The sequence below is a fragment of the Esox lucius genome, chromosome 19, assembly GCF_011004845.1.
Source record: "Esox lucius isolate fEsoLuc1 chromosome 19, fEsoLuc1.pri, whole genome shotgun sequence".
In the NCBI taxonomy this organism is placed as follows: Eukaryota; Metazoa; Chordata; class Actinopteri; order Esociformes; family Esocidae; genus Esox; species Esox lucius.
Window position 1 is genome coordinate 28,226,732 of NC_047587.1, and position 13,660 is coordinate 28,240,391.

At 43.3% G+C, this 13,660-nt stretch overlaps 1 protein-coding gene across 1 annotated transcript; it reads right to left on the bottom strand.

Moving 5' to 3' along the window:
* Positions 1-1,666: 1,666 nt before the first annotated feature.
* sntb2 (syntrophin, beta 2) lies at positions 1,667-13,281 on the bottom strand. The gene is made up of 7 exons (XM_010884094.3): positions 12,323-13,281; positions 8,404-8,614; positions 7,615-7,816; positions 5,915-6,057; positions 5,546-5,742; positions 5,020-5,210; positions 1,667-3,379 (listed from the first exon to the last, which is right to left on the bottom strand). Exons 1-7 carry the CDS (start codon positions 13,035-13,037, stop codon positions 3,287-3,289), a joined length of 1,752 nt encoding a protein of 583 aa, XP_010882396.1. The 5' UTR covers positions 13,038-13,281; the 3' UTR covers positions 1,667-3,286.
* Between the last annotated feature and the right edge of the window lie 379 nt (positions 13,282-13,660).

The window sequence follows — 13,660 nt, forward strand, 5'->3', positions numbered from 1 at the left end:
TTGAGCTCCAAATCAGGGGTGAAAAAGTAATTTGTCATTTGTTATTTTAATTTAGCAAACCCAGGACCTTCAGCATGCGCTGGGACGGTTTGCAGCCGAGTGTGAAGCGGTGGGGATGAAAATCAGTACCTCCAAATCCGAGGCCATGGTCCTCAGTCGGAAAAGGGTGGCTTGCCCACTTCAGGTTGGTGGAGAGTGCCTGCCTCAAGTGGAGGAGTTTAAGTATCTAGGGGTCTTGTTCACGAGTGAGGGAAGGATGGAACGGGAGATTGACAGACGGATCGATGCAGCTTCTGCAGTAATGCAGTCGATGTATCGGTCTGTCGTGGTGAAGAAAGAGCTGAGCCGCAAGGCGAAGCTCTCGATTTACCAGTCAATCTACGTTCCTACTCTCACCTATGGTCATGAGCTTTGGGTCATGACCGAAAGGACAAGATCCCGGATACAGGCGGCCGAAATGAGCTTTCTCCGCAGGGTGGCCGGGCGATCCCTTAGAGATAGGGTGAGAAGCTCGGTCACCCGGGAGGAGCTCAGAGTAGAGCCGCTGCTCCTCCACATCGAGAGGGGTCAGCTGAGGTGGCTTGGGCATCTTTTTCGTATGCCTCCGGAACGCCTTCCTGGGAAGGTGTTCCGGTCCCGTCCCACCGGGAGGAGACCCCGGGGAAGACCTAGGACACGCTGGAGGGACTATGTCTCCCGGCTGGCCTGGGAACGCCTCGGTGTCCCCCCGGAAGAGCTAGAGGAAGTGTCTGGGGAGAGGGAAGTATGGGCATCCCTGCTTAGACTGCTGCCCCCGCGACCCGGCCCCGGATAAGCGGAAGAAGATGGTATGGTATGGTATTTTAATTTATTTTATTAGGATTTACAATTAGCATATCAAACCTAATGAGTCTGAGAATATTCAAATGTTGCTTTTTCCACTTGTTCCAGCTTAATCCATCGGTTACTTGGACCAATCAGAATGATTTGATAGTTTTTGTGACCTATAAATCATCTGGGATGTATTCAGGTCTGGATCCCTTTTGGAGAATAGACTAACATCTGTGAGTGTGGCATAGTTTGCCCATAGCCAAGATTTTCACAAGGCCTTCAGCTTTGCAAGATGAAACCTGCAGCATTGTCAGCCGACTTCTGAAAGCTGGACGTTGAGCTTAAACCGCTGGGAAGTCATTGCTGATCCGCTTTAGCTGGGGTATGCCCAGGGCAGTTATAGAACTCTGTCGTTGTGGAAACCTTGGAAGATGTTCATTACATTCTTATAATCTCTTCTTATCTCTGTTTTAACCCAATGGAGGTCAGAATGGAGGGACCTCTTGAGATGGAGAGAAGGGGAGAGGATTCAAAGAGTATGTGATTTAAATCTTTCAGTCTTGTAAGAGAAGAAAAACAGTAGGCTGCCACCTAGCAGACAAAGATTTTTTTTGTTTATTTGCTTTTCTGAACCAGCATTCTTTCTATAGAAGTCTGACTGACAAAACTCATTTGGAAATACAAATAGACCTTGTTGACAAAACACACATTCAAATCAATATATTGCATTAACTTTTCATGATATTAACTTGAATTTGAGTTTTGTCACCAAACATGCATACCCATTTAGAAAAAGCAGATGCAAATGCAAACTTCCATATATTTCCAACATAATTAAAGACAACAGAACAATGAGTTATAGTTGGACATGTTTTATTCTTATAGTTATTTACATTTTAGATTACATTATTATCATACATTGCATATATCTTAGAGTGCAGTCTAAAATACTTTGCATACAACAGGTTTGCAGCAGCAACTTTTATGCATTTTTTGCTATGTGATTGTGTCAAACGCAAGCTTCCACAGCTAACTTTGGTTTTAAAAACCCTTAAATGGAGAGAAAAAAGCTTGGCTTTGCAACAACAGTATATAGCTCCAAACCCAGAACCAAAAGGAAGACAACAATGGCTAAGAGTTAAAACATTTTCCTGTCAAATTGTGTGAAATACATTCATGGGTAAACTGAGGTAACTATCAAGCTAAAAATGAAACAGTTCAGATTTGTAATGATACCAAGAAATATCCATTATTAGATGTAGAGACTAAATTGGGATAGAGTTCCAACATACCATTGGCAGCATCCACTAGGCCCCACTTACAATATCTCCTTACATACTGAGCTGTTGGGGCAATCACGTGGTCATCCCCTGGCAATGGTCCAGAGGGCACATATAGGAAGATGATAAGCTTATAGATAAAACATGAAAATAGAATAATTGATTTGTGCTAGTAAATGCATCCAAAGCTTCCTTTCACTAATTGTATATGAAGGCTCTTTCGAAGATTGAGAGAGAAAGCTTGGGGGGAAAAAGTACCATACTGCAGCTGACATGGTGTTTAAATGGTATAATATTACCATTATGCATTAAAGGAGCACAACCCTGCCCCAGACCGCTTAGGTGAAAGCTAGTGAGTCAGGGACTTTAGTGGGGATGCTTATTGAAGGTATATCTCATGTCTTCATAGCTTCCATCTGGAACTTCCAAAAGAAACAGAGAAATGGAATAGCGCAGAAAATGGCAGATTAGCTTAGTTAGTGACCACACGAGCACTGATAAAAAGCATTAGCTTGGAACTTATTTGTAAAGGGAAGTGGTGTTCTCAGGCAGCATGGGACACTTGTCTGGCAGTGTGGCTAGCCTACTGGAGGGCAGGGTGACTTTGGCAGGTAACATAGGTCACTGGTGTTAGTTACGGTGTGATTTTGTGGACAAATCACATATTCAAGTCATGCTAAACACAGGATATACATACACATAATAACAATCTTAAAAACAGTACAGAAATAATGTTTGCAATATAAGAATAATACTATTCATGTGCACGTTGTTCAAAGCTTACTTTGCTTTAAAACCTTAATAGCTTTTGACAAAAAACTTTTACACACAATAGAAATCGCATTTATGACTACATTTAACAAGGCACAGTTGGTAATCCTGATTATAACTATCATTTTGGATAATGTGGTAGATAATCAGTGTTTGGGTGACATGCATTCTATAAACCCAAAACAAATACAACCATAGGAACCCATTCACACTCACAGTAATGCTCTTGGTCACTAATACTCAGTCAACAAACCAATTGCATTTACAAAGACATGACCATAGACATACACTGCTCTTAAAAAAACATGTATCCACATGAAAGCACGGTACATAAAGCACAGACATATAGAAGGCTTGTGGTGAATGATACATAGAAAAAAGAGAAATATTAATGGTTATGTTTCTGGCCCTAGCCTCTTCTTTCTTCACGTCAGCAGGCCCAGGCGAGTCAGTTTGGCTGACAGGAAAGAATGAAGAACAAATACCACAGGCTTGGGCCCAGAGTGCAGGTCAAACACCTGAAATACAGAGACATTAGGTAAAATAACCAAAACAGTAGATCAATCAATGTATTTAATGGACTATTAGTCCCTTACACTGGTAAATAAAGGTATTATTTTGGCATTTCTTTAAAATATGCATATTTTTGAGATGGTATCCAATTGTGTAGTTCCAACTGATTTTCAGTGCAGCATCTAGGCGGCCCAGGAAAATGAAGATTGTTTCGGAGGATGGATTTGCCATTCTCAACTTTGCTCGGTGAGCCATGGAATACCCCTTTAGACCCGTCCCTTCTCATGGCTCTGATGGACATTATAGCACCATTAATGTGACTACAACCCTGTCTCCAAATAAAGTTCAGACGCTGTGTAAAATGCTAATAAAAACAGAATGCAATCATGTGCAAATGATTTATTCCTATATTTAATTGAAAATAGTACTAAAACAACATATCAAATGTTTTCAAAAAAGTTTGGACAGAGGCATGCCACTGTGTGGCATTACCTCTTTTTTTTTAACAATACTCTGTAAGCGTTTTTGAAATCCAGAGACCAACTGCTGTAGGTTTGAAAGTGAAATGTTTTCCCATTCTTGCTTGATATAGGATTTTAGCTGCTCAACAGTTTGGGGTCTCCTTTGTCGTATTTTTTGTTTCATAATATGTTTTCAGTGGGTGACAGGTCTGGACTGCAGGCAGGCCAGTTTAGCACCCAGACTCTTTTGCTACAGAGCCATGCTGATATAATATGTACAGAATGTGGTTTGACATCGTCTTGCTGGCTTTTGAACTGTGCACTGATAAGAAGCCACATGGTCCCTCTCTTTAGTCCAGAGGACGCAGCGTCCATGATTCCCAAAAATAATTTCAAATTGTGATTTGTCAGACCACAGGACAGTTTTGCACTTCAATTCATCTTAAATGAGCTCAGGCCCAGAGAATGCGGAGCTGGTTCTTCTTTATATATGGTTTCTTCTTTGCATGTGTTTTAACTTGCATATGTGGATGCAGCGACGTGTTCACAGACAATGGTTTTCAGAAGTGTTCCTGAGCCCATGGAGTGATGTCCACTACAGAATCGTGTCTGTTTTTAATGCAGTGCCGTCTGAGGGCCTGAAGATCCAATATTGGTTTTTGGCCTTGTTTCTCACATACAGAGATTTTTCCAGATTCTAAGAATCTTTTAATGATATTATGTACTGTAGATGATGAGATCCCCAAACTCAAACAATTTGACCGCGCAGTCTTTCACAGAGAGGTAAACCCCTCCCCATCCTCACTTCTGACAGACCCATCCTCTCTGGAATTCTCTTTTAATAACCAATCATGTTACTGACCTGTTGCCAACTGTCCTAATTAGTTGTGTGATATTCCACCAGGTTGTGTTTTTTTTTATCATTGCACAACCTTTCCAGTCTTTTATTGCCCGTTTTAAACATGTTGCTGGCATCTAATTCAAAGGGCCATATACTATTCAAGAAACAATAAAATGTCTCAACATTAGTTTCAACATTTCATATGTTGTCTTTGTACTATTTTCCATTTAATATAGGGTTTAAATTGTTTGCACATCATTGCATTCTGTTCTTTACATTTTACGCAGCGTCACAACTTTTTTGGATTTGTATTACACAGCACTTGTGCACATCGGCCCAGTACCATTTCACCCTCTGGGCCTCCAAAGTCCAGGTAGAGGTTGCGAATTCCATCATCTGCAGACATCTTGAGCTTCTCGAAGGGATATCTGAAAAGCACAGCACCGCCTGCGGGCTCGCCTGGCTCCCGGGTCACGGTGAAGCCCTTCTCATAATGGAGTGTGAGGCGAACGTCCTGCCTGTTCAGCATACAACCTTATGGAAAGAGGGGAGGGTGAGTGAGAAGTGAGGGAGTGTGTGTGTGTGAGTATTTGTCTGATAAAAGGTATTGAATGTGTTTGTGCTGCAGTGGAATAGGAAAGGAAAATACTGAACGTTTCCAGCTCGTACTAGAAGCCACTATTGTTCTCTGCTGAGTGGAAACAGTCCCGTGACTGACTTTGCTGTGTCATTTTCAACATTTCCTTCTAATATTTTTCTTTCAGCACTTCCTGTATTTCATTGACTCGTGATTCCAAATCCTTAGTAAAACACACAGATTTCTGTCCTGTCTAAACCAAAGTTACTGACTGACAAACAAATTCACTCACCGATAGAGACCTCCTTAATGAGTTCCGCGGCAGAATGCCCCCCCTGCACCAGAGCCCGGGTCCAAGAAGACAGGTCCCAATGCGTCTCCACCCTGAACACATGGGACTCGATGCCCCGGCCAGTTCCCGTTCGTGTGCCAAACACCAGGTCCGCCCCCTGCGCCTGGGAACTGCGGGCACTGCCAGAGTGCACCAGTCTACAGACAAATGGGCATGAACCAGAAAAGGTCAATTCACTGTTTGCTCCACCCACAAGTGATCTTCACACAGCCGACAGTGACTCATAAGTTCTAATAACCACACTGCAACACGGCGCAGAGAGGGGAAAGGCCGGGGGACAGAGATCCATTGCAGACCCGCTGACAGTACCTGGTGGCCAGTAAGGGGTGTGTGAGCAGGGGTGTGGACCAGGCCTCAAGGCTCCATGGAACAGATTCAAACAGCAGGATATCTTTCTCTGTCAGTGCCATGACGACTGGTCGAAACTGGTGCCGCCCACCCTCCAACTGGACCTACACCATAACGAAACAGAACGACAGAAGGGAGTGTCAAAGCGTGTGATTTGATTGCTGATGAGATTTTCCACATTCCAGTGTTTGTGTGTTTGTGTGTGTGTGTGTGTGTGCATCATGCTACTGTAAGTGGGCACGGTGGAAATATTTTTGTAGCTACAGCAAGCTTCCTGTGGTTTTCTGTCTCAGTGTTTCCTGTCAACCCCCAACCATGACTAACTAACTACCACTTCGCATAGACAATATCCATTCATTAAAAATGGGTTCACTACACTGACACCTGCTTTGAGGCCTATAGCTCCCATGATGCCATGCCGTGTAGTACCTGATTTTGATCTTTTCGTTTTTTATTCCTTTTCCCATTGTTTCTTATAAGGTTTGTTGTGACTGCTGACCTAAATACCTTACAGTCACTTGAAAAAGTAAGTACACCCCTGAGGAAGTGTTTTTTTTTTTTTTTTTTACATTTCACAATTCCTTTTTACAGTACAGCTTTAACTGTGTCATGTCCGAGGGCGTTCGTGCATCGACGGTTCATTTAAAGTTCCCCCACAGTATTTCAATAGGATTAGGATCTACGCTTTGAATTGGCCACTCAATGAACTTCCATTATTGAGGGTTGGTCTTTTTGAGTCATTTCTATTGAAACACTGCTTTCATGTTTAGGATCATGGAACTGTTGCATGAGCCATGTTCGGTTCAGCTTCAGCTTTTTGACAGGTGGCTTCACATTCTCCTTAAGACTTTTCTGGTAAAAATATGGAATTCATGGTTGACTAAATGATGGCAAGTTGTCTAAGCCCTGAGGCAGGAAGCAGCCCCAAACCAAAATGCCACTGCCTCCATGCTTTACAGTTGGTGTGAGGTTCTTCAGTAGTGTTTTGTTTTGTTCAAACATTGTATCCGAAATTGCAGCCAAATAACTCCACCTTTGACTCATCAGTTCAGAACACATTGTTCCAGTAGTTTTGGTCTGGCATCAGTCATGTTTTAATATTCTTTTTTGAGAGCAGATGCTTCTTCCTTCCTAACCTCTTATGTAGAGCAAGTTAGAGCATTCTCTTTCTGACAGCTGACACACTTGAACATTGCTTCTGTCAAGAGAGGCCTGTAGATCCTGTCATGTTACCCTAGGGTTCATAGCGACTTTTATGAGCATCTTTCAGTCAGCTCTTGAGATGAATTTGGTGGGACAACCTGTCGTACGTACATTGCCAATGGTCTGAAAAACTTTTTCCAGGGGGTGTACTTGCTTTTTCATGACTGCAACACAACAATACAATGTATGCCTTGGTCCATAACTATATTTTACAAAAGAAAACAATACTTAAATTCATTTATTTTGCACACTATTTAGTGCAAAGCTTCCCAAACCTGTTCCTGAAAGGCTGCCATTTTGTACGTTCTCACAAAACTAGCCTGCCTGATTCGAATAATTAGCAGGATAATTACAACTGGGGTTGGACAGAAAACCTAGCTCTTCAGGATACAGGGTTGGGCAACATTGCTTTAGAGTGTTTGTGTAATTTATTCTGAAGGCCTCTATGAGTTTAATACCTGTTCTGCCAGCCAGCTGATGTGTTTCAGTTGGGGGTGTGACCCGGTTGTGGCCAAGTAGGAGTTGATGTGTGCTAGGGTCTGAGGCAGCAGGGCAGCAATGTTGGTGTGGATGGCTGTGAACCAGGAGTGAGCACTGGGGCCATCCTTACAGCGCAGAACCACCGTGTGCTGGCCATCAGGTGAGTGAAGCTCCAGAAGCCTGTAGGAGTCAGCAGAACTCAACTTCATCTTCCTAAACATTCCAAACCATCCCTCTCATTATGTTTTGTGTTTTACCTCATATATTCCTCTCACAATTCAAAAGGATTCATTGGGTATACATTGTCAAGCAAGTAATAATATACGAAAATAATATAAGAAAATAATATACATAATAAAAAGTGGAAAAGTAAAAGTAAACATGACACAAACCTTTCAAAAGTACAAACATTTCATATATGTCATGTGAGTACCCGATGAGTGTTTTAATATTATGCAAATAGTTTAAGTATGAACAACAGTGAAATAGAAAAATAGTTAAATATTGGTTGTTTACACTGTTGTTTGTGGCTTTTTTTCCCCAAGGCAACAGGTCACAGATCTTTCTACTGTGATTTCAAATTGCAGTATTTCTGTGATTTCACAATCTCTTTCACAGATACGGAAGTTTATCAATGTTTGAGTTTCTTTCCGATTTTTGGGGCGGGTCTGTATGATCTGTGTGTCTCATAATTGGGAAGTGATGTTCTGTTTCCACCAAGTGTTTGGGACAAGGTAGCTTTCTCCACACACACACCCACACCTTACCTGTTTTCCAAGTCAGGCATGGTTAGGTTCCTGCTGATGAAGCACATTTTTAGGGGGATCACCTTCCTGTCCTTAGCTCCGCTGTGTTTGGGGGACCCCGAGTCCTCACTACCACTGAAGTTGGGGGACTGAGGGCGCACCCCATCCCACGGCAGGTCTGCCACCAAGGAGGGCTTCTTAAACAGTGGGGAAACCTCTCTGATATATTTCACTGCAGAAACGCAGAAAGACACAAAAATAGCCACATTGGTCATTCATGATGACCGCCAGTTGGGGAAGTTCAAAGTTGTCACGCTCAATTAAAGACTAATACATGTCTTATAAGGATTGATCTTGTGGAGCAGAAGAGTTGGCAGTGCAGCTGTGCGTTTGGCTGGTTGGCTGCTTGGAGAAGAATGGCTTTGACTGGAATCATGGATTCAGTTTCCAAATTTGGTCCTGCGGCCAGTTCCATCTTATATCCATTGTCCGTTACCCTCTCGCTCATACTGCCGCTGTATGTTAGTCCTCTGGATCACTCTGGTCGGACTTAGAAACTCGATATGGGGTGCTGAAGAGATGAGCTCATTGTTGGATGTAGGAGAGGATTAGGGTTGTGAAGGTAATTGGCCCAAACATCTGCTTGTATAAGTACAGGTGGGGTGTGTGAGGGTGGAATAAAGGGGACTAGTGGCAGAGGTAGTTCCAAGGCACTAGGCCAAGGATTTGAACCTATTTTCAAGAGGCCACTGCAAACCACCCTGCTCCTACAGTGTCAGTGAATGTTGCAGCCTTTTCTAATCTTTTAGAGAGAGTCAGTGTGTGTGTGTGTGTGTGTGTGTGTGTGTGTGTGTGTGTCCATGGAAGCGTCTGGCCCGAATCCACCAAACCCTGAACAGATGAAGATGGACACAGCCTCCTTCAATCATATGCCCCTCCTGATGGGCCAAATTATATGTTAGCCTCCCGGCCATAGTGTCCCATTTCCAATATACACAGCCACCAGATGTAGTGTAGAAATGTGAGGAGTAGTGAATGACAACGCTACTTTTAACCTAATCATTAAATTAACTGTAAAGATGCTCAGTCAAGACTTTTTCCAGCCACAACATCAGTGCAGAGTTCCAGTGTGGTTATAAATGTCCTGGTATGTTTAAGTACAGGCTCTGTCTCCGTTGCATTCCTGCATCCCCACTGTACCGGGCCCTGGTATCAGTACCGACCAGCTCTAGCCATGACAGGTTGAGCTATAGGTGACAAAGATGTTATGACACCGGCACGCATTCACAGGAAAAGATACATGTTGGATGCTCGGAGGTTTACCACAACATCTCCACTTGCCAAAACTCTCCGCTTGAGCGAGAGCAGGCTACAGCGGAATGACCGGGATGTTTGGACTATTTGTGTTTTATGGCAATGTTCTCCGGGGAACGGAACAAGCTGAAAGAGCGAGTTACCATTTTCAGTCAGACGGTTGGTTCCGAAAGCAGCTCTCATTGTCCCTTCTCGGTGCTGTTTAAAGATCTCATTAGAACCGTCAGCATTGTCACTCAGCTCCTGTTCTGCTTCTAATTAGGTCAGTACACAGAGGACAGCTTGTGTGTGTGTGTGTAAGAGAGAGAGATGTGGTCCCTAGCGGTGCCATCTTACGTAGCCTATAGCCAGAGCTAGCTTGTCCCCCTCCCTCCATAACTCTACGCCCACAGCAATGTAGCGCAATGATACTGAGAGGAAGGGCAGAGCCAGAGGAATCTGACTCTAGCTCATAACTGGCTAAAGGAGTTCAAACCCCCCCCACTGTCCACCCCCTCCTTGCATTTGTTCTCTTGTTTTTGTAGCCTTCACCTGGGTACAGCTTTACAAGCCCGGTTAGCCACACACCACACCAGACCTCTGTTTTTCTGACCAAAATCCCCCATAGTGTTTCCAGCTCTCTTCTTGTTCTGTTTTCCCTACTCTAAATCCCACCCCCCCCCCCCACCCCAGACTGTGTGCTGCCAGGCCTAATGAGAACAGTATGTCAGAATCCCCCAGATGGGGAGGGGGCAGGGGGTTTGTAGAGGCCTGCGGAGAGGCTCCCTCTGCTCCCTTCAAACACACACACCTGCCCCCCACTCAAAAAGGCCTCCGCTGCTGCTCCCCTTCAAACTCACACCTGACCCCCTTTCTCACCTCAGTCCACTCTGAACTGGATCACAAAAGCAGGGCATGGCACTACGAGAAAACACTCAAGATCCAGTATGTGGGTTAAAATAAACATCTTAGTTACACTAACTAGACTTAAGGTCTACTGATATTTTCATGGATGTCCATTGCTGTTTGACACAGACAACTTGAAAGAATGATGAGAGCGAGAGAGAGATTAAGCGAGAGAGAAGAGCAGGTGTGCTTGATTTAATGATATGTGACTAACGATGGTGTTGCTCAATGTAGTGATATGCCACATTAAACATGATTCAACCTTAATATGGAGCTGGCTTTTCAACGTTTCTTAGACATCTCATTGGTCAACAAGTTTTGGCTTGTGGACAAAATAAAATAAAAAAAAGATCTAACCGGGGCCTGTCCCCATTTCATGAATAGTCTTTGTCTCTTTGTACAGTTTTTATTGTTCCCTTTAAACAGACAGTAGTCTCCTCTTTCATCCAACAACAGGCATACCAACTAAACAAGACAGCTATGAACAAATTGACTAGTCCCATTCAGTTATTAAATGTCCTTTCTTGTTACTTCATATTTATTATGAACAGCTAAAGTATGTACTGTTACATAGAAACACCCCATCCCTGCCTTTTGAGCAGGTCCTGGAGGCAGCCCGGGTTACAACTGTTAAGTCAGTAATTGGCGTAATGTAGAGGGTGTATGTATTGTATACATTACACAGTGGCCTGGACTCCTTACATCTCTAGGTGGTGAGGCCTAGTGGAGTCTTCTGAGGATCAGGAGGAGAATGCAGACACACTGGAATGGGGGTTCATTAACAAACACCACAATTCACTATGTCAGTCTAACAAACAGTGACAGGTCACTGACACATTCCTTAAATAAAATTCCTGGTTTTCCTTAATGAAGGGGCAGAGATTACACACATTTTAAGGATACTTTGGACTATTAGGCCTATTTAAAATGATAAGCATAAAAATTGAGTCTATTTATGAAGCAAAAAAGATCAAGCCAACTTTAATTTGGGTATTATAGAGAAACCTCGCTTTGACTTGCAAGATAAAACAAACTGCATCACACAAACTCGAAATTCAACCGTATTCAGTATTCATGCAGGTTACTTGCTAAATCATTAACCACCACAGAGTGCATCATCTACTGACCAGTTGTTTCCAAACCCTGGGGCTTCACACCAAAGTGCTCCAAAAATCAATATAACAGCTTGAAAATATTATGACTGTTTTAGCCTACAATGCAATCTTATCTGAAAGACTCAAATACTACGTGGCTAATTGTGTAACCACTGTGCTTTCCTGTTTACAGTAAGCCTAATGATACTTTTGAGTTAGTTGGCACCAGCCCCTTCTAATCAACAGTTGTGCTACGTAAACTGATGACATTTCTTTTTAGCTTATAGATGTGTTGTAGTCGGTCAACGAAATATAAATTAAACATAGCTGTACCCTGAAACAATGGCTTGGAGTCTTTTTACGTTTATACATCAAAAGACAAGAGAAAAGGGTAGCTAGGGCATCAGTAATTCCTACAAGATACAGCTTTATATTTTAACTGTTTGCTCGTGATTTTCTTTTAAATCTGTGTCTATTTTCTGATCGTGAAATGGATAGCGATATTTGGCCCACATCTGTATTATATAGGCCTGCAACTTCTGTAAACATATTTGGCTTTGAAGCGAACATTGTTTAGGCTACTACTGGAAGCTGCTGTCAGTCTGAGTGGCCTTCTCAAATCCCCGCTATTGCGTTTCGAAACTTACCCTCAAGCGTAACCTCTTTCCCGGCCTTTTTAAGAGCTTGCACCGCCAGATCATGCGTAGCCTCCCTGAGGTCATTTCCATTGACTGACAGGATCGCGTCCCCCACCCGAAGAGCCCGACTCTGATCAGCTGCAAGTCCGGGGAATATCTTGGATATGAGGATGGGCATTCGATTTTCTCGACCACCTTTGATGCTGATTCCCAACCCGCCAGACTCTTGTTTTACAACTCGAACTTTACGCACAGCTTCCGAAGCGCCGGATTCTACATTGATTGAAGTTTCGCCATGCCTGGAACTAAAGCTGGATCCAGGACTACCACAACTGGACCCCGGGCTACCAAAATCAGAGTTCGTACCGTTATCACGATTATACTTATGAGGGCTTTTAAAACCGTCGTAGTGACCCCGGTTGATGCCCCCACGCACAGGGCTACCACTTCGTCCGAGCGCACAATGGTTCTGAGTTTGTTCCGAGTTCGACGTCTGACCACGGTTCGAATTTCCAGACACTAACCCTGGATCGTTTCCGTTCGACATTCCATTTCGCAGGCCCGTTGAATTGTTATAGTCCAAGTTGTTCCCGTACCCGCTTAACTCAGCTTCAGCCGTTAATGTTAAAGTCTCGCGGGTCAATTCGGCCGTTACCCGAATCCAGCGGTCCCGGAGCAAAAGGTCTAATTGACCATTTTTGTCCGCTCGTGTCCAGACAGCCATCCTTGTAGTCCAGGGCGGGTTTCAGACTAAACTCATGATGAACTTTTTCCTCTTTTCAGAGTGCGTAGCCTACCCAAGTACTACCCAGCACTAGAGTACATTTGACACACCCACTTACGCTCAGATTGCGGGAAACTGAAGTGGGAAGAAAAAAATAAAAGTGGAAGAAGAGGGGAATAAGAGTTGAAGGGAAACAACTACTGATGTACTCCCTTATTATCAAGCACGCTGATACGGATTGTCTGTGGAGTGAAAACTCCAAGCCAGATGACAGAACCAGCCAATGAATGGCACCCTAAATGACTTATTCATAAAATAGGCGGAGTTTAAATAAATCCCCAGAGACATTTACTTCATCTTCTGACGCCCCACTGCATCTCCATTCTTACTATAGGGGGTCTGAAGCAGTGTAAAACAATGTAACATACATTCCACACTATAGGTGTAACTTATGAAGGATCGTAACATTTAACACTTAGCCTAGGATGTAACATAGTACTTAAGATGTCCTCTGCCGGACATGAAAACCTATTTAACAATGCTTTATTTTCTCAATTGCAACATGACTACAGCAGTTCTATACAACAGTAGATTGCCTCCTGTGCCTTCTGAAGTAAAGATGA